Raw genomic sequence first — 18,849 nt, 5'->3', positions numbered from 1 at the left:
CAGCCCCCTCCCCCATTAGGAAGCTGACTCAAGATTACCCAGCAAATTCCTGTATTGAGAGTCCAGGGCACATGTGCTGCCCACCCCCACCTGCCCCAGAAGCAGGGTGTCTAGGTGAAGAGGCGGAGAGTGCCATCAGCCCCGGAGGAGAAGACCCAAGGCTGGGTGGGGTGGAAGGCCACGTCAAGCACCCCCAGATCTCTGGTCAGGGCGTGCCCCTTGAGCACCTTCACGGGCACCAGCAGTGGGTTCTGCAGCAGGTCACTGTAGGGGAGGGAGAGACTCAGGACGTGGGTGGAACCGTCCCCAAGGGGCGCAGGCAGGCGGGGGCATTGACACTCACTTGTACACCATCCCGTGGCAGACGATGACACTGCCGTCGTCGGAGCCAGACGCGAAGAGTGGGTACCGGGGGTGGAAGGCCACGGCCCGGAGGGCCTTCTTGTGATGCCTGGGGTGGGGGGGAACCAGGCTCAGTGAGGCAGGGGTCGGGGCAGGAAGCGACCGGTTGCCCACCAGCATCTCACCTTAGCACTCTGTATGGCTTGGTGGAGAGGTCCATGTCAAACCAAACGAGCTTGCTGTCATAGCTGCCGCAGATGACGTTGTCACCTGGGGGCAAATTCGGTGGTGGGGACTTGGTGGCCCTCAAAGTGCCACCCTCCCACCAGGACACCCCCTTACCTGCCGGGTGCACTGCGAGGCTAGACACCCACTTGCAGTTGGGCATCAGCTTTTTGGTGAGCTCCTGGCGCAGCAGGTGGTAAAGGCGGACGCAGCGCTGGGAAGCCACGAGCAGGAAGGGCCGCGTGGGGTGGAAGGCTACACGCTGCACCTGGCCATGGCTGCGGCGGAAGGGGCTCTGGCTGCGGCGCCGGCTCAGCTGGTGGATCAGCACCTGGGTGTGCCCCGGAGTGGCCAGCACCACAGCCAGGTAGTCCCCGCGCCCGTGCCAAGTCACCTGCGTTACTGGCTGCAGGGAGGTGAGGCTGGGTGAGATGCGGCCCCTCCCCGGGGCCCCGCCCTCCGCCCCGCCCCGCCCCGCCCTCCGCCCACCTTTCCATGGTGGATGCGCAGCCGCAGGCCGTCCTGGCGCTCCTCCTGGGAGGCTTCCAGCCAGTGCGCGGGCTGTGAGGCAGGGTCCGGGGGTGGGGTGAAGGCGCTCAGCAGCTGGTCCGTGCTGCCCACCACCAGCCGATCCCCCAGGGCCGGGTTCAGCAGCAGCACCGTGTCCTCCCTGCAGTCAGAGCCAGATGGGGGTCCTCAGGCATGGGTCTGTCCCCCAACCCCGACCCCGGGCACCCCGGGCCTCACGCACACTGCCACAGCCACCAGGCAGACGGTGGGGTGAGGGTTCCAGGCGACACTCTTCACCGCACCGCCCACGGGCACAGTCCTCATGCAGCGGGCAGTGGCCACCTCCCAGAGTCGCACCGAGCCATCATCTGAACCTGGACACGCAGACAGGCCCTCAGTACCTGGCCCTCCAGGCCAGCCTACCCTGCCCCCCTGCGGAGCTGCCCCACTGCGCGCCCACCTGATGCCAGCCACTGGCCATCTGGGGAGACACTGAGGCAGCGGACAAGGTTGTTGTGGCCCCTGTAGACCTGCAGAGAAAGGGCAGGGTGGTAAAGACCAGACACTCGGAGGCCTTTGCTCCCTGCCACCCGCCCTGCCTGCTCACCAGGGCCTGGCACGTGGGGAAAGGCTGCAGGTCCCGTGGCCGGGGCAGCTTGGGGATGAGGTCTTCAGGGTCCACGTTCACCTGAAAAAGGATGCAGGGTCAGCTGCACCCACCCCCACTCCACGCCCCTGCCTGGGCACCCCTGCATACCCTCATCTTGCGCTGCCGTGGGCACAGGTAGAGGTCCAGGCAGCGCTCAAAGCGCTCCTGGATGAAGCGGCCGTAAGCAGGCACGGCCCTCAGGCTCGGGAACCGGCGCGGCAAGAAGCTGAGCTTCCTCTCCTCAGGCTCCTGCTGCTCCCAGGCCAGGCGCTGTGGAGGCAGGAGGTGAGCCAGGAGCCGGGGCCGGGCCAGGGGCTAGCCCAGACCCCACCGTGCACCAGGCCCACCTCCTCCTCGCTGGGCAGGTACTCGGGAGGCGGGTTGTAGGACTCCGAGTGGCCAGGCAAGGCCAGCTTGGGAGCAGGCACGTGCATCTTATGGCGACCCAGCACCGCGTTGGGGTCCTCCTGGGCCCACAGGTCATAGAAGCTGGGACTGTGGTCCCGAGGCCGGCGAGGCTGGATCCAGCCCATCTTGATGGCATGAACCATGCGGGAGACCTGCAGAGACGGCAGGGTGAGGGGGGCCGGGGCAGAGGTGGGGTGGCCAGGTGCGCCCCCAGGATGGCCCACACCCACCTTCTCCTTCTCCACCAGGGAAGGGATGAAGCTGCGCTTGTCTGCAGGCCGGTTGGTCACTGGGTGGATCATGAGGTCCCCACTGAAGAAGTCCACAGCTGGCTGGGGGGCGAGCAGAGGAGGGTGGGCCTGGGCCCTGCAGGTGCCCCCAACCCCAGGGCCAGCAGCTGCCGCCTACCTCGTAGGGATCGAAGCTCACGTCCCCGAACTGGCCCCTCTGCAGCCGCTGCACCAGGGCCACCTGCTCGCCCGTCAGCCGTACGCTGTGTCCCGTCATCCGGTCCCGCACCGTGCGCCTGGGGGCACCCAGTCAGAGCCCTGGCCCTGGCCCCGCCCCGCAGGCCCGCCCCGCCCCGCCCGCAGGCTCCGCCCCACGCCCACCCACCAGTAGTCAGGATCGTCCATCTTGTCCAGAAACTGGTCCAGCTCGTCGCGGGTACGCAGGGGCTTATAAATGCGCCGGCCGTCCAGGTCGTAGCCCACATGGGGAAAGTCATCGTACCACTCCAAGGGCACATTGCCCACCGTGTTCCGGATGTCCTGGGGCAGGAGGCCCACGTGTCAGCAGCAGATACCCACCGTGCCCACCCCTCCCTCAAAGCCCCTCAGAGAAAGACACAGGCCAGGAAGGGGAAAGGCAGAGCAAAGGGGCTGGCCTCCAGGCTGCAGGAGCAGCACCCAGGCACCCTGACTTGAGCTTCTCCCCGGGGTGTGACGTGGCAGGACGGCCAGCACTATCCGCCCCCCCACCCAGACCCTCAGAGGCGCCGGAGTTGTACCTTCACATTTTCCACTGAAGTGGTGCCAACCCCAGAGCCTCCCCCCTGGATTCCTTGGCCAGGGCTCTGGGCAGCCACAGGCAAGGGTGACCTCATCGCCCGTGGGCTCCCTCCCCTGGCTGGGGCCTTAGGCAAAACTGGGTAGCCATGGGCAGGGACTCAGGGAAGACCCCACCAGTCCACTCCAAGAAGAGACAAAGTCCACTGCACTGAGCCTGGCACACTTTCAGGGGCTCCCCCAGCCTCCCAGCCCTGCCCCCACCCCACCCTCAGTGGGCAGAGCAGTCACATTCCTGGACACACATTCCTGGTCGAGGCCCCTGCCAGCCGCCACCCTCCCTCCACCCAGCACGGAGACTGCTGCCCAGGCGGCCGCTTCCTGCAACAGTAGCCACAGGGGGAGGGGCCCAGATGAGACTGCACAGCAGGCAACCTGGGAACCCGGACAGGGACAGGACCCTCTGGGCACGGCCCCTCTGCACCTGCCCAGCCCCCAGCCTGCTGACCTGAGTCCTCCCTGCTTGCCTTCCTCCATATGTGCCCAGGTCCCTGCCCACTGCTGGGAATGCCCGTCCTCCTGTGCTCCCCGAGTCCACACAGCCATCCCTGGCCTGGACAGATGTGGGCGGCCCAGAAAAGACCCATGGGGCATTTAGCAGGGGAACAGGGTGTGGGTGGGGGGTTCTCCAGGCAGGAGTGCAGGCAGGAGCCAGACCTGGAGGGTGGTGCCAGGAGGGGCAGGTGCAGGAAAGACAGGCTGTGCCGTCAGGTGAGCCCCACGACAACCTGAGGGGGGCAGCTGAGGGGGCCGGGGCTGGACTCCAGCTGCTCAGAGCGCCTCTGTGCCCTCTTTTGGGCACAGAAGGCCCAAGTGTACATGAGAGGGAGAGACAGACAGGGTGTGGCCAGGCGCTGGGGCCAGGGCATCTGGGTTAAGGCGGTCATGCCAAGTGAGAAGGCCGGGGTCACGGATCCTTCTTGACCCTCCCTCCTGTCCCCTGCTGAGAGAGAGGAGGGGAGGCAGCAGCGCTTCGTACCCCCCGGAGGGGCGCCCACTCTCCCCTCCCCGCAAAGACAGCAGGATGCTCCAGGCCCCTTCACCACGGCGCGAGAAGGCAGAGGGACGGAGGGCCCCTGCTCCAAGCGGCCTCCAGGGGCTGGGAGGCGGGGAGGAGGGCGGGCCGGAGCGGGGGAGGGGCCGCCGTGGCTATAAAGGCCCGGCCCGCGGCCCCGCTCCAGCCCGGGACGCACACGTGCGCGCTGCGCCGCAGCCGCCACCGCGGGAGCCCCGAGACCCGCGTGCCCCTGGCCCGGGCGGCAGTGGCGGCGGCATGTGCAGCGCGCGACGGAGCTGACGGCGGCCGCCGGCCCCATGTCCTTCGCAATGCTGCGTTCGGCGCCGCCCGGCCGCTACCTGTACCCTGAAGTGAGCCCGCTGTCGGAGGACGAGGACCGAGGCAGCGAGAGCTCGGGTTCAGACGAGAAACCCTGCCGTGTGCACGCGGCGCGCTGCGGCCTCCAGGGCGCCCGAAGACGGGCCGGGGGCCGGCGGGTGGGGGGCAGTGGCCTGGGGCCCGGAGGGCGGCCGGGCCGCGAGCCCCGGCAGCGGCACACGGCGAACGCGCGGGAGCGGGACCGCACCAACAGCGTGAACACGGCTTTCACCGCGCTACGCACGCTCATCCCCACCGAGCCCGCTGACCGCAAGCTCTCCAAGATCGAGACCCTGCGCCTGGCCTCCAGCTATATCTCACACCTGGGCAACGTGCTGCTGGTGGGCGAGGCCTGCGGCGACGGGCAGCCCTGCCACTCAGGGCCTGCCTTCTTCCACGCATCGCGTGCCGGCAGCCCCCCGCCCCCGCCGCCCCCACCCCCTGCCCGTGACGGCGAGAACGCCCAGCCCAAACAGATCTGCACCTTCTGCCTCAGCAACCAGAGAAAGTTGGTGAGTGTTGCCCGCGGGGTGTCCACGGAAAGGGAGGCTAGGAGGATGGGGCGTCCCCCACCTCCAAACCACCCCTCAGCCCACACCTGCTGGGCAGAGAGGGCGGGGCCAGAAGCAGGCAGAACCCCCAGCAGCGCCTGTGACACCCACAGCCCCAGGTCCAGGGAGAGAGAAGACGAGGAGGGCCCGGCTAGAGCTGGTGGGTCCCCAGGACACAGGCTCTGGTGGGGACAGAGAGGGAAGAGACCCAGGCAGGACCCGCACCAACGGGGAAGAAGCTAGGGGACCAGACCAGGGTTGATCAAGCAACTCTGGCCACCTACCCTGCCATCAGGGGAAGGGGACTTGGGGGCAGTGAGGAAATCCTGCTGGGGTCCGCTTGCTCTACGTGGCCTAAGGCTTACTGGGCACCTGCCTGCCCTCCCTGGGCCCGGCTGCCCACTCGGACGCCAGTGTGGCTGTGGGATCCGCTGGCAGGAGGCTGGCAAGAGACTTGGGGGCTGGGGAAGAGGGCCCCGCTGCGGGAGACGCTGGCGGGCTCTGATTTACGGCGCCTGCTGTGCGTGGTGGCACCGGAAGAGCAGGGTGAGCAGGGAGAAAATACGGCGCGGCTCTCCCCAATCCCCATTTCCTCTCCAGACAGCACGCGTGAGCTCCTGGGGCCTGAACATCTGGGAGATTTAATTTTACAATTTCGGCTGTGCAGCAGCGCACTCTCCTCCCCAAACTGCTCGGGGAAGCCGGGGTGAGCGTGGAAAGGGGGTGCTTTCAGCGCACTCCATGGGGAAATCCAGAGGCACAGGCTGGTGCTGGCTTCCGCTTGGGCCCTGACACTGCCCTCCCCTCCGCAGAGCAAGGACCGGGACAGAAAGACGGCGATCCGGAGTTAGAGGCGACGTCGGGCCATCCACGGAGAGCCCCAGACCTGACTCAGGCACAGGCCTCGCTGAGGGCACCCCCAGGCCCACCTGGCCCCAGCTGCAAGTGGGGCTGATGGACAGACAGGCGGTGGGACGCGCGGCCACCACAGCACTTGCCCGGCCCCACTGGAACTTTCCGTGCTGGCTCGCTACCTGGTTCTCCTCTGGCCATTATGTGCTAGCATTCTGTGTCTTTGATATGATAATATAAAGTCTGGAAATTTTGTATAATTAAAAACAAAACAGTATCTTCCAAACGCAGATGCACGCTGTCCTCTGGAGCAGCCCAGAACCCATCCTGAGCAGAGCCGAGCCCACACTCTAGCCCTCAGGGCTGTCGTCTGTTCGTGTCCCGGGCACCCTGGGCCAAGGCACCTGGTTCCTGGGGAAAGCCCCCACTTTCCAGGGCTCAGGGTCAGCCCCCGCTGCCAGGGAACTGCGGCACGGGGTCTGGAGACCAGTGAGGCGAGAGGGTGAGGAAAGACGACAGCCCCCCCCGCACTTGGCAAGGGACAGAGTGGGACAGGCCAAAGCCAGGGAGCACTCCCGCCCCACCCCCGCTCCAAGGGCCACCAGGGGTCCGGGCGCCCTGAAGGCAACGGCAGTGTGTACAGCGTGCAACGTGCTGGTCTCTTGGGCCTTGGCACCTCAGGCCCTGCTCACAGAGCCCCAGAAGTGGGGGGCGGGGCACTGTCTGGCAGAAGGAGCTCCCAGTCTGTGCAGGCCTGAGGGTGTGAACCAGGTGGCAGGTGCCCACCCTAGGCCACCCTGGCCCCAGAAGTCCTGCTCACAGTGGAGGACCCCGGCCGCCCGCCCCTGCACCCACCCAGCTAACCTGAAGGCCCCACCTGCCCATGAGGAGGGCAGTTCAGGCCTCTCAGAGCTGCGCACAGCTGGCTGACCATTAAAATCTTGCAGGTGACAATTACGGCTTAGTGGCGTAAGCTCACAGGCACAGCAGAGAAGCAAGCTGGGGGCAGCGCCTTGCGGCACCCCCCCACACTGACCAGCAGCCTGACTTCCGGCAGCCGGGCTGAGAGTGCCAGGGGCCGACCCGGGGCCCCAGGAGAGGCCAGGTGCCGAGGCCCACGTGGGCACCCCAACAGGGCAGGCCCAGAGCTGCCCCCTCCTCTTAACAGACGGGCTCCAGGGAACCAAGAAGCAGGAAGCAGTGGTGTAATTTTGGAGGAAATTCTCAAAGCCAGAGCCATTAAGGGTTGGGGGGGTGCGGTGTCCAATCTGATAGAAATGTAACAGAATAAAAAGTCACAATGGCAGGTTCCACTCAGAGAGAAACCCAACCCCAAATTTCCTCTCCTTAATCCTGCAGGAGCCTACAGCTGGCCAGCAGGAGGGGGAGAGGGCACGCTCGGTCACTGCAGAAGCCCCCCGCCCCCGCCTGCCTAGAGAGCCAGGACTCTCAGGCAGAACATGGGGGTCCCGCTAAGGGCTGAGAAAGGTACCTCTTCTGCTCCTGGGCACTGATGACACTTGGAGAACCGACCTGGGAAGGGCGTTCCCAAGGGCCTCCAAGCTTGCCACCCCTGCTCCACTGGGCACCAGCAGTCCTGTGGGGACAGTCTGGGGCCTACCTGTGCTCAACCACCCACCTTGCCCACGCATACCTGGGCCGGGTGAGAGCCCAGACCCCCTCACAGATCCTCCAGAGACGACAGACAGGTAGTCAGGCGTAGTCCGACAGGTGCCCACCTCACAGCCAGACCGGTGCTGGGCAGATGGGGGACAGGTGGGCAGCATGCCCCGCACAAAGGTGGGGGTGGGCATGGGGGACTCCCCACGGAGCACAAGGACAGGCAGAGTGAGGCTGGAGGGTGTCTCGGGGGTGCCAAGTCAGTAGGAGAGGACAGGCCGCTGGGACGGTCCCTGCGGGGAGCAGGTCCTGGCACAGGACGTGCAGCCAGGCCCTCAGCTGCCGGGCCTGGGACTCGACAGCGGCTGCAGCTTGGCGGGCCTCAGGCCTGGGCAGTGGGCCCGGTCGCTCCCTGAGCTGCACCGGTAGCAGCAGAGGCCGAGGGCCTGGCCCGCCAGCCAGCGGGAGAGGAGGGGCGGGGGCGGGGAGAAGCACACCATCACCCTCCACTGCTCCAGAAATTCAAACCAGACTGGGGGTGGTGGGCCGGCCGAGCCCCAGCGGGCGCGAGTCCACTCGGCCGTCCACTGCAGCAGCTGGGCCCCCCGTGCACCAGAGCCCCACTCCCTGCCCAGGACCCAGCGCCCCACGCATGCCCCGTGCGGCAACGTGAAAAGTGGGCATGGCCCACACCCTGGGCCAGCAGCCGCTCCTGAGGCCAAGCAGGCCTGGAAACGCTCCGATGGCCGTCAGGGCCGGGCTGTCAGCTCCCTGTCCCCAGCCCGGGAACGAGCTGCTGGCGGCACCACGTGACCCGTCACCAGGCTGCCCGCCCTGGGCTGGCCCGCCCCCACCCTGCACAGCACCTGCGGCTGCCAGGAAGCACATGTGACCCCACAGGGGCCGCGCCCGCCGACCCCTCCAGGGCCCAGACGCCCCGGCCCGCACTCTCGGCCCGCACTCTCCGGGGAGCAGGGAGGGGGACACGGACGCGCATCCGTGAGGCGCCCTGCCCCCGGCAGCTCCGGACACCGCGGCCACCGCTGATGTGTCGGCTGGGATTTTTCCGCTCTCGAAGAGCCCCCTCCCCCTCCCCCTCCCCAAAGTGGCTGCAGCTGTCAGGACCGCAGATTGGAACTGCAGGTACGGCGCTGGCCCGCTGCCCGCCTCCCTCCCGTGTCTGTCTGAGGGAGAGGAAGCCGGCCCACCTCTGGAATCCTTCACTCTCTCCTCGTTCGCCTCTCCCACCTGTCCCCTGGGAGCGCGGGGTCAGCCGCCCTCACTCTGGCGCGCTCTTCCCCTTGCCCCGCTCCGATTACAATGCCGGCAGTGTTCCCTCCGCTCCCCCTCCTCCCGCAAAGCGCCCTCTGTGGTGGGGGGTGGCCCAGCCGCATGCCCCAGGCCACCTGCTGCAGCTGGACCTCCACAAGGTGCCCACACGAGGAGCCCTGGGCGACAGCCCCGAGGCAGAAGGCCAGGTCCCTCTGGGCCTCCTCTGGTCCCAAAGGCCAAAGCCAGCAGAGGGGCCTTGCGGGGCTTGGCTTAGTGGAGCCCACCCGCTGTACCGTGGGGGTGGGGGTGCCGGGAACTCGGACTTGGAGCTCCCCTCCCAAACCTCCCCTGTCAAACTGCCCCTGCTGTGCATGATCCTCACAGAAGCGCTGTCACCCAGGCCCGCTGCTGAACCTCTGGACACGTGTGGGCCCTGGGACCCTCCCACCCACTCCTTGGCCCCTGACCCACTCCTTGGCCCCTATCAGTGCCTCAGGGCTTTTGAAGGGCAAAGAAGCAAGTCTGCCCCCACCAAGGGAGGCCCCCTGCTCCCGGGTCCTCAGATACCCAAGACACCCCCACCCCCTCCGTTGTCCAGGGAGCGTGGGCGTCCCCACGTGCGGCGGTGGCGGTGGCTCCCAGAAACGCCTCAGGTCGCTGGAACCGCGTATGGCCCCCCCAGAGTGCCAAACACCCATTCTGAGCTCCATGATACTGCAGCCACCTCCAAGATCCCACTGCGGGGACTCGCCCAGAGCCTCCAGCGCCAGCCCTGCCTGGTCCCCACTCTGCAGCCAGGCCGTCAACTACTTTTCAGACAGGACTTGCCCCCCATACACCTGGCTGCCAGCCCCCAGCTCCTGGGGCCATGCCTCCAGTCTGAGGGCAACCCCACCCCCTTCTGTCCCTGCAGGGACCCCCAGCTTGGGCTCCTGCCACCCAGAAAACAGGCTCCCGGTGGGCACATGGCAGGCCAGGCCTCTATTGCCCCCGTATCCAGACCAGAGAAGGGTGGGCTCTGAAGGCGCCCCACCCTCACCTGCCCCACCCCGCCCCCCCAGGGGAGCCCTGTCTCCTGACCGGGACCACTGGACCCAGGTGGCTGGTCCTGGAAGGAGGGCACCCCGCACACCGGATCACGGCGGGCCTGGCTCAGAGGTGGCACTTGGCAGAGTGACCCGGGGCACCCCGAGGTCACGGCCACCACACCCACCCCGCAAGGCCACCTGTGAGGCCCCGGGCCCCAGGTCCCTCTCTGGCGAGGCGGTGGGGAGACGGCAGGGGCGGTCGGAGCCTAGTCGCGGGTGCGGGGGCGGCCAGGGAGGCCGGCAGCCCACGAGGCCCAGCCGAGCCGAGAAGCACGCTCTGCACAACAGCTCGAAACCCGAGCCGCCGCAGCGCCGCCAGCAGCGAGCACGCCGAGCGCCGCGCCGGGGCGGGCCCAGCGAGGCTGCTGCCGCTCGGTAGCGGGAGGCCGTCAGCGGCGCCTGCGGGAGAGCGGAGGGGGCCGCCCGCCGCCCGCGCTCTCGGCCCGCCACCCCCCGGCCTCAGTTTCTCCGGCTTCTCCCAGGCTGGAGCCTTCCCCCAGGCTGGAGCCGGACCGCCTGCGAGGGCCCCCGCCCCCGCCCCCGCCCCCCGCGGCCGGATGAGATCACGTCTGTGGGGGAGGGGCGCGGGCGGATGGGGGAGGGGCTCCCCCACTCGCGGCCGCAGGGACCCCCGCCAGGCTGGTGGCTCGGCCAGGGCCTGCAGGCCAGGCGCTGCCCAGGGTGAGAACCGGGAGGATGGCACCGTCAAGGCCGAGCTAGGACGCAGGGCGCGGGTGTCCCGCCGAGAAGGGGAACCCTCACTCACCGGCCAGCGCCCAGGGCAGGGGACCCCAAAGCTGGGCCCAGCAGAGGCCAGCAGCCAGAGCACCTAGAAGCCCCAGGGTCCCCCAGCCCAGGCCTTAAGTTCAGACAAGGCCCGGGGAAGAGGAGGCTGAGCACTGCCACCCCTCAGGTCCTCCCCCAGAAACACACCTTGTCCGGACGCCCTTGCCCACTGCTGGAGGCCGGCCAGGGCCGGAGTGGGGTCCTGGCACCATGAACCACCTCCAAGGATGCTGCTGAGAAGGGGCTGCCCAACACCCCACGACCAATGTTCTGGGGCTGCGGGCCCTTACAGGTGCCAACCAAAGCCCGGGGTGGGGGTCCCTGCGCCCCTCCTGTGCTCTCGCACCCCAGCCTCCCAAGCCCCTTCCTGAAGCCCACCCTGCAGAGACGCCGTGACGGGGTGGGGGGCACTTCTCAGGGAGGAGAGCCTCAGCCAGGCCGGCCTGGCCCCGAGAGCCAAGCCCTGCCGCCCCCTGGGCCGCGGCCGGCTGCACTGGCAGAAGCCGGCTCCTGCTGTCACTCAGGCCCACATATGGGATAGTCATCGCCGGAGGAAGCGGGGCCCCCCCAGCCCCCGCGGCGGCTCCAGAATGGGGCAGGCCAGGAGGAGCACCTCCCCGCGGGCGGGCCGAAGCCCCTCCCCCGGCCTCTGCACTCCATTTACAATCATCATCGATTTCTCAAAATACCGAATATAAAAAAGTAGCCGACAGGATGTGGCTGCCGACAGCCAGAGCCCCTGGGAGGGGGAGACAGGCCGGGAGCTGTGCTGCACGGCCCCCCTTCACTGAGTGCGCCCGCTGCTCCGGCCAGGAAACCAATTTATTTTGTTTTGTCTCTGTTCTCTGAACGCACAGAGACTGAATCGGGCGGGCGGCCAAGGCTCCTGCAGCCGCTGCCAAAAGAGCGGAGGATGGGGGTAGAAGCCGTGCAGGGGAGGGGGCGCGTGTCTCCCAGCCGGGGACAGCCCCTGACAGGCAGCAGGAAGAGCTGCTAGGAGTGGGGACCGCGGTCTCTGCAGGCCCCCCAGCCCAAGGAGGCTCACATCCGGGGGGCTGACACCAGGGCAGTGGGCAGAGGGGCCTTAGGCCGCGCCCCCCAGGCGGCAGGGACACACCAGTGAGGGGGTGGGCAGGGGAGCACCCATCACGTCCAGCAGGGAGCCCCTGAGCCTCAGACCCCCCAAGAGCCCATGGGCAGCCCTGGGCAGCCGAGTCGCAGCCACCTCTGGCCAGATGGGGCACCCCAGCCTGTCAGCAGGCTTTCCCTGTGAGACGTAAACCGGGAGGACCAGATTCACCCAGGGCCATGGCAGTCGGGCCTCTGGGACACCGGGGAGGAGGGGGCAGAGCACAGGGCGCCCACCTCCTGTCCCTGGGGTCCAGTGCACATGCCGGCCGGGCTTGCCCCTACCCCCACCCCCACCCCAACCCGGGCAACAGCACAGGCTGGCTACTGGAGGAGGCCTGTCCACATCCACCCAGAGTGGAAGCACAGCCCCCTCAGAAGATGCGGTGCCCTCTGCCTGCCAGAGGCACCCCCCCAGTCCAGGGCCAGGACATGGGCACAGGGTGGCTGCGCCGCGCCCAGCCGCCCTGCCCGCGATGACACACGCTCCTGCAGTCATGTGTCCCCGATCCTGAAACTGCTCTTCCAGACAGGCCTGGGGCCACGCCAGGACGCCCACTCAGGCCTTGTGGTGGCCACACAGCCCACCCTGCCAGGGGGCAGCCTCCAATGAGCCTACCTCCTCATCGGAGCTGTCCTCCGCATACTCGTCCTCGCCTGGCACGCTTGCCACCTCCGTCCGCGAGCACGGGGTCCTGGCCTGGGAAGGGAAGAGAATGGGAGAGGTTACTTCAGGACCTGGGGCAGACTGTGGGCCAGGGCACCCTGCCCCTCCTGCCCACACTGGGGCTGAGGTCCCGCACCGCAATCTCTAAGCAGCTCTGACCTGGTCCCACTGCCAGGAAAAGAGTGTGGACACCCCCAAGCTAAGTGGGTCTCTTGGGGAGGAGGGTTCCACCCAGGGTGAGCCTCTGTCAAGGGCCATCACGATATCCAAGCTCAGGGGGAAGACCCCAAGGAGGGGCTGACACCAGGTGAGCCACCTCCGCACCCCTTAAGGAAAAAAACAGCTGCAGGGCTCCTGGCTCAAAGGCCCAGCTGAGCCCACAGCCAGCCCAGGGTCAGAGGACAAAGCAGGGGTGGCCTCTTGGCAGCACAGATAAAGGCCGGGGTCACCCCCAACTGGGCCAGTCCATCTAGGGGAGGCCAGGCTCTCAATGTCAGCCACTAGCACAGGGGCCACCCCGGCCCATCCTAGGGCCAGACCCTCAGCCTGAGGAGAGCACATTTAGCCCAGCTGGCTGAGGGCCTGAAGAAGCACCCACACCCTCGGAGCGCTGGGAGGACTGGCCCCGGGCTGACCCCGCCCACCAGGCCAGTGAGTGGGTGCCACTGGGCATTGACACCCCAACCTGGAAAACAGATCCTCCCCTGGCGGGGTGGGAATCGGGTGTACCGGAACTGGGACTGATGGGGAAAACAGCCCGTATCTTCCCCCGCCCCGGGGGGGCAGTAAAGCGTCGGGAGCAGGAGCCCCGCTCCCCTGCCCGGGCAGGAGCCAGAAGCCGCCCGGCAGCTCTTCCTCCCGCCCGCCAGCTTTTCCCTCCGTGTGAGGAGGCTGGGACCGTAAGTTTTTTTCCAGGCCAGGAAAAGGCGAGATTCGGTTTCCACGTCTCTCCCACCCTTACTCCCCAGGCTGTGCGCTGTGGGAGCCCTGCCCACTGAAAGTGGGTCAGCCCTACCAGGCGGGCGGCCTGTGGGGAGGGGGCACAGGGGCCAGCCCAGCCCGAGCTCCCCGCCCACCCTGCCCAGAGCATCCAGCAGACACACCTGCCCAGGGCCCAGGCCGGGAGGACCCTGCAGGGAGCTGCTGTCAGTCTCCTCGAGACCCTGAGGCCAGCCCGTGGTGGCCAGGACCCGCATGGGCCGCCCTGCTCTGGCCACCAGCCGCTCAGGCCCCAGGGGCCCTGCACCACCTGCACCACAGGCCGCGATCCTGGGCCCTGGCAGCAACCACAGGCGTGGCAGCCCCAGTGCCATCCGGAGCCAGACACAGGCGGGGGCTCGGCCGTGGGGACACCCAGCGGTGGGGCTCCGGGCTCCTGCCAGAGCCGCCGGCGAGGGCCCTGCTCAGGGTGCAGGACAGCCTCTACAGAGGCGCCGGCAGTGCCGCCGGCCGCCGCCAGGGGGCAGCCGCAACGTGGGACCCGGCGGAGCGGGGACCAGGCCGACTGAGCACCCGCAGCCCTCCAAAGCCTGGAGACCTGGAGGCGGCCCAGAGTCCTCTTCCTCCTCTTCCTCACACGGTCTAGCCCCGGCCCCCACATCCTCAGACGCAGGCACCAGATGGTGGGGTCTGCCCAGAGCCACTCGGCACACAAGCCACCCACCCCCACCTCCAGACGGGCTCAAGGCCACGTTGTGTGGGTGCCCTGATGGGCCCACGTGGATGGCTGGGGGCCCGCGGGCGAGACCAGAAGGAAGTGAGGTTTTGAAGGCAAGTGCCTGAGCCAAGGGGGCCAGGCGACCACGACAGGCCTCTCCCGGGAAGGGCTGCAGCCTCGCATGGCTGAGGCGGTTTTTAACTTCGGCTACAAAGGTTTGAGTTTCCTCCTGAGGAGAGGCAGCATCTGTGTGCTCCCACGCTGATCTGGGGGGCCAGCCCCGGGGGAGCAGCCCACAGCGGGGGTCTTAGGCGGGCTGCTCTGCCCACCCCTCTTGCTGCCCTCTGCACCAGGTTCTTACCAGGACTGCTGTGAAGAACTGCTGTGCTGCACGTGAGAGCCCCACACAGGTTACCCCACCTGGACCCCTAAATGGGATGTGTTAAGCCTCTGAGGAAAGAGCTACCAGAGCTCTGGGGAGCACAGGAGAAGTTGACATGCTTCTGACCAACTGAGAGGTGCCGTGGGAACCCTCAAACCCACTCATGTCACCCCAGACTGACACCACCACTCTCCGCCTGAACTCTCATCACCAGAGACAACAGAGTTCAATGCTGGGCCAGGCAGGGCACAGCTCCCCCACAGGGGCCCCCGGTCCAGCCTCTGGGTCGCACGGGGGTTCTCTGGGACAGGCCCAGAGTGCCCTGCCTCAGGTGGCCTCACTAAGCAACCTGTGAGACACGGCCTGCTCCCTCCCCAGGCACCAGACCCGCCTAGCACCCCTGCCCACTGCTTCTAGAAAAGCGCCTCCTGCCCAAGGGTTTGCAGTAAGCTCCTAAGCTCCAGGCACAGTTTGGGCAAAACTCAATGTAAGTTACCTAGAAAATGGTAATTCCACATTGGGCACCCTTAGTGAGTCTTTTGTTACATTCTTGAATGTGGCAAGCAGACTGAACTAATAGAAATGGGAACTTTTGTATGAAAGAGTATGAAAACAAAATAGGAGAAAACCCACACAAGTGTTATAGAAAGGACCAGACCAAACACAACAAGTAGGAAAAAAGAGATCTAAAGAAGCATGATCGGGAAAGAATGGCAAAAAGCACCTGATACACTCCATGACAAGAGCCAGACATCTCTCCTGACAGAGAAGCTGCCCAAAGTGCCCCCGAGCACTGCTGGGGGTACGGGGCGAGGCCAGGTGCCCGGGAGAGGCCAGGCCCAAGGTGGAGATGGGAGGGTGGGGCGGGGTGCAGGAGGGGAGCGGGACCAGCGGAGGTGAGGTGCGGGGAGAGGCAGGCCAGTGGAGGATGCGCCAAAGGTGAGGGTGAGGCTGGAGAGGCTTCCTGCTTCGCACAGCCCACGGCCCGCACACCTGGAACCCACAGAATCAGGGGACAGGGCTCCCCGGAAGAGTGACCCTTCCACCATGGAACTCTTAGCGGATGAGAGAGAACAGGCTCCCTCCTGTGTCGGCCACTGGCTACCTTTGTCCCCAGGTAGGCGTCTGGACCAGGCACTTCCCGCTCCAGGCGGAGAGAGGCCTGGAGAAGCACACCCCCAGCTGGGGCCCCTCGCCGGCCTGCACCCAGGTCTTTGACATCTCCCCAGCATGCCCCTGAACACCGCAGGGGCTGCCCCCAATCCTTAGCAGGAGCCAGCAAAAGCCTCGAGACAAGTTGCAGGCGATGTGTCCTGCCAAGGGTTGAGGAGGGCGCAGTGAGTGGAGCTGGTGAGACGCCAGCGAGGAGCCCCGCTAAGGTGGGGCCGCTCAGGCAGCCCTGCTAAGTACTGTCGGAGAGGGTTGGGGGGAGGGGCAAGTCACCTAAGTCCACATGTCGTCTAAACCGTACCAGGGCCGTGGCTGTGGCCAGCATCACAGGAGCTCGAGGCTGCCATTCCAGAGCTGGGCCGCTTGGTGGAGGGGCTGGTGGCCGCTGGAGCGTCACCGCCACATGGTTCCTGAAGCTGTGGGGTGGGGACACTCCCTGCGGAGGCTGCGCGAGGACCCACGGCAGGGCCTCGTGACACAGGGCGGCCATGGGCTGTGACAGGGGAAGGTAGTCAGCGGACCCTCGAGAGGGCCCTGAGCCAGTGAACAGCCCTTGTGGTGGGAAGGTTTCACAGGCGAGCAGCCCTTCATTGGCTTCAGGATGCAAGGAACAGGCTAACGCGGAGCACGACAGGGCTGTCACAGAGGCAAGACTGTCCAGCCATGAACTGCGGTCACCGGGAGAGTGAAGGGAGTGGACAGGAACACCTCGTCTCCCAAATGGTGCCGCTTGAAGATGTCACTCTTTGTAAAGGAGGCGGAGGAGGGGCCCACCTTAGGTCACTGCACAGAAATCCCACCTCGGGCTTCGCCCCGAGGAAGCCAGCTGACAGCTAAGTCTAGCAGGCAGCCTGAGACTCAGAAGAAGTAATGTCAGGGTTCCTGGGTTACCGTGAACAGAGCACAGGACTGTGCTCTATAGCTCAGGGCTCCTCGGCTCCAAGTGGCGTTCTGCCCCACCCTCGCTGTGCCCAAGGGAGGAGGGAGGAGGCCCTGGGGTCCACGGAGCGGGAGAGATCAGTGCCAGGGGCCCTCAGAGAGCCCGATGCCCGGCAGGCGCTATCTTGGCCATGGTCATCTGGGGTGCAGGGAGCCCTCGGGAGACTCCTGGCTCACCCACCTGCTGCCCAGGGCTCCTGTCCATCCTGCCGCGCTGCTCGCTGGTCCCCTCCCCCTCCTCCTCCGAGGCAGTGGCATCCTCAGTGCTGTCGCTGCCGGAATCTTCCAGGCCTGAGAACACACTCTCCTCGCTGTCACTGTCGCTGAGGCCAGGATCACTGCCAAGCCTGTGGCTGGGAGCCGGAGCGTCGAGGAGAGAGGGCTGCAAGAGGCATGGCACTGATGACCCCAAGCCCACCCACTGGGCACCAAGCGCTGACCCACAGCCTGTGCGGCCAGACTCCACAGCCACGGCCCTCAGGCCACAAGCCTCCAGCTCCACCAAAACCATCCACCCAACCCAGGCCTCCCTCACCACCCACCTCCACCGCCAGCAGGCCTCCTGCCCTTGGAGGAGACGTTCAGTTAAGAGTCTCACAAGAGGACTTTCCAAGGAGCTCAATTCCCATCACATCACGCGCACCAGCCCCTCCACCCTCCACGCCCGAAAGCCACGCCCTGTAGCTCTGGCATTCACATCTCCAGAGCTACCAAGGCACCGGGGTGGGGTCTGGGACAGGCAGAGGACCACAACCTGAGGCGCTTTTCCCGCCAGAAGAGGACTCTATCCAACCAGATTGGGACTGACAATTTATCAGTAAATTGTAAAGACTGGTTGAAGAGACATAAAAATGATGCAAACTTTACTTAAAAGCAAGTGTTCTGGTTCACCACCCCATGGGATAGGACCAAAGCTTCCTCTGAGCAGAGGTCTGCTGACCAGACACCACCTAATCCCTAAGTTCACAACACCCATGCACTTAGAGAGGGAAAACAAGAACTTACAGACTTTCAGCAAGCACTTACTCGAATGGAGAACCCTAGATTTCTGCTTTTTAATAGCTACTAATTCTCTCAGCTAACAGGAAAGCCTGCACTCACCAATTATTTGGCAGCATTCAACTAAACTTCCACAGAAATAACTCTGATACACACTATCTTCAACGCTTAGTAAGCTACACAATTACCACAGCAAAAAACAAAAAGGCACAAACACAAACGGCTGCTGAGGGTACAGAGCTGAGGGGTGGAAGCAGGCGAGCCTGGTGCCCAGAATGCCTGCTGGCAGGAGAGCAGCAGAACTGGTTAGGATAAAGGGGCTGCCTGACAACCCAGTAACGTGGAGTGCTCCCTTAGGCAGGCGTGGCTAGACAAGCTTTGGAGGGCTGATGACACCCCAAACCCAGCTGGGGTTCTGCTGCATAGCAGGAATGGCTTTGAGTGCAGTTAAAAAAGGATGCGGCCAATACAGCAGGCACTGCCTTCCTATTCTCGTGCCCTTTTACAACGTACCCGACGTATCAGTAACGTACTAACTCAAACCTCTTTAATGCAGGAACCACAATTCAAAGGGCTAGGGAGGCCACGCGCACGATGCCAGCCCCTCTTGCTAGTTCGCTCCGGCCCACACTTCTCCAACCACACTACGGGAGCCCCCTGCCCAGGACGCCCCCACGAGGCCACCGCCAGCAGAGAGCTGGCAAACCGCCTCCTCGCACTCCTGGGCCCTGCTCCCCAGCGCTGGCCGTCCCGGAGCCGCCATGTGCGGCCCAGCCGCGCCACCCTGTCCCGCTCGAGCAGCCCGCGGTCACCTCCTCCAGCTCCGGCTCCGGCTCCGGCGGCCGCTTCCCGGGCTGCGCCACTGTCGCCGCCGCCGCCACCGCGCGACCCGCGCCCCGCGCGCAAGCCATGCTCCCGGACCGCCCAGACCCGCGCCGCCACTTCCGGCAGCTAACAGACCTCGTGGGCCCGGGGGCGGGGCCCGAGGGGTCAGAGGGCGAGAGGCGGGCCCCAATGGGCTGGGCCGGCGTGCACGCGCGCGCCGTGGGGACGCGGGCGGGCGGCGCCGGCGGGAGCGCGCCCGTCGCAAGATGGCGGCGGCCATGCCAGGCCCCGGGGCCGTGTGTGCGCAGCGGGCGGCGGCAGCGCGGCCCAGGCAGCA

General features: G+C 66.3%; 2 protein-coding genes across 6 annotated transcripts; one reads left to right on the top strand and one right to left on the bottom strand.

The window, feature by feature from the left end:
• Nucleotides 1-34: 34 nt before the first annotated feature.
• BOP1 (BOP1 ribosomal biogenesis factor) lies at nt 35-18,739 on the bottom strand. 3 transcript variants are annotated; one of them, XM_055545523.1, is made up of 16 exons: nt 18,500-18,739; nt 16,870-17,070; nt 12,493-12,573; nt 2,750-2,904; nt 2,543-2,660; nt 2,365-2,466; nt 2,074-2,286; nt 1,835-1,996; nt 1,685-1,765; nt 1,538-1,607; nt 1,319-1,451; nt 1,057-1,237; nt 685-973; nt 528-612; nt 344-451; nt 35-264 (listed from the first exon to the last, which is right to left on the bottom strand). In XM_055545523.1, the coding sequence occupies exons 1-16, from the start codon at nt 18,596-18,598 to the stop codon at nt 111-113; spliced, it is 2,232 nt and encodes a 743-aa protein (XP_055401498.1). In that variant the 5' UTR covers nt 18,599-18,739; the 3' UTR covers nt 35-110. The 3 variants fall into 3 exon arrangements, with proteins under 3 accessions (XP_055401498.1, XP_055401500.1, XP_055401499.1); XM_055545525.1 differs by lacking the exons at nt 16,870-17,070; nt 18,500-18,739 and adding an exon at nt 16,051-16,254; XM_055545524.1 differs by lacking the exons at nt 16,870-17,070; nt 18,500-18,739 and adding an exon at nt 13,644-13,933.
• Nucleotides 4,365-6,262, top strand: SCX (scleraxis bHLH transcription factor). Of its 3 annotated transcripts, XR_008701978.1 has the most exons (3): nt 4,365-5,088; nt 5,728-5,833; nt 5,940-6,262. XR_008701978.1 is itself a non-coding variant. In XM_055545540.1 (2 exons), the coding sequence occupies exons 1-2, from the start codon at nt 4,516-4,518 to the stop codon at nt 5,976-5,978; spliced, it is 612 nt and encodes a 203-aa protein (XP_055401515.1). In that variant the 5' UTR covers nt 4,365-4,515; the 3' UTR covers nt 5,979-6,262. The 3 variants fall into 3 exon arrangements, 2 of the variants coding, with proteins under 2 accessions (XP_055401515.1, XP_055401514.1); XM_055545540.1 differs by lacking the exon at nt 5,728-5,833; XM_055545539.1 differs by having other exon boundaries at nt 5,728-6,262.
• Nucleotides 18,740-18,849: the final 110 nt, after the last annotated feature.

The sequence above is a fragment of the Bubalus kerabau genome, chromosome 14 (assembly GCF_029407905.1).
Source record: "Bubalus kerabau isolate K-KA32 ecotype Philippines breed swamp buffalo chromosome 14, PCC_UOA_SB_1v2, whole genome shotgun sequence".
Classification (NCBI taxonomy): domain Eukaryota; kingdom Metazoa; phylum Chordata; class Mammalia; order Artiodactyla; family Bovidae; genus Bubalus; species Bubalus kerabau.
Note: the sequence above shows the minus strand (reverse complement) of the source record. Positions and strands in the feature narration are given on the sequence as shown.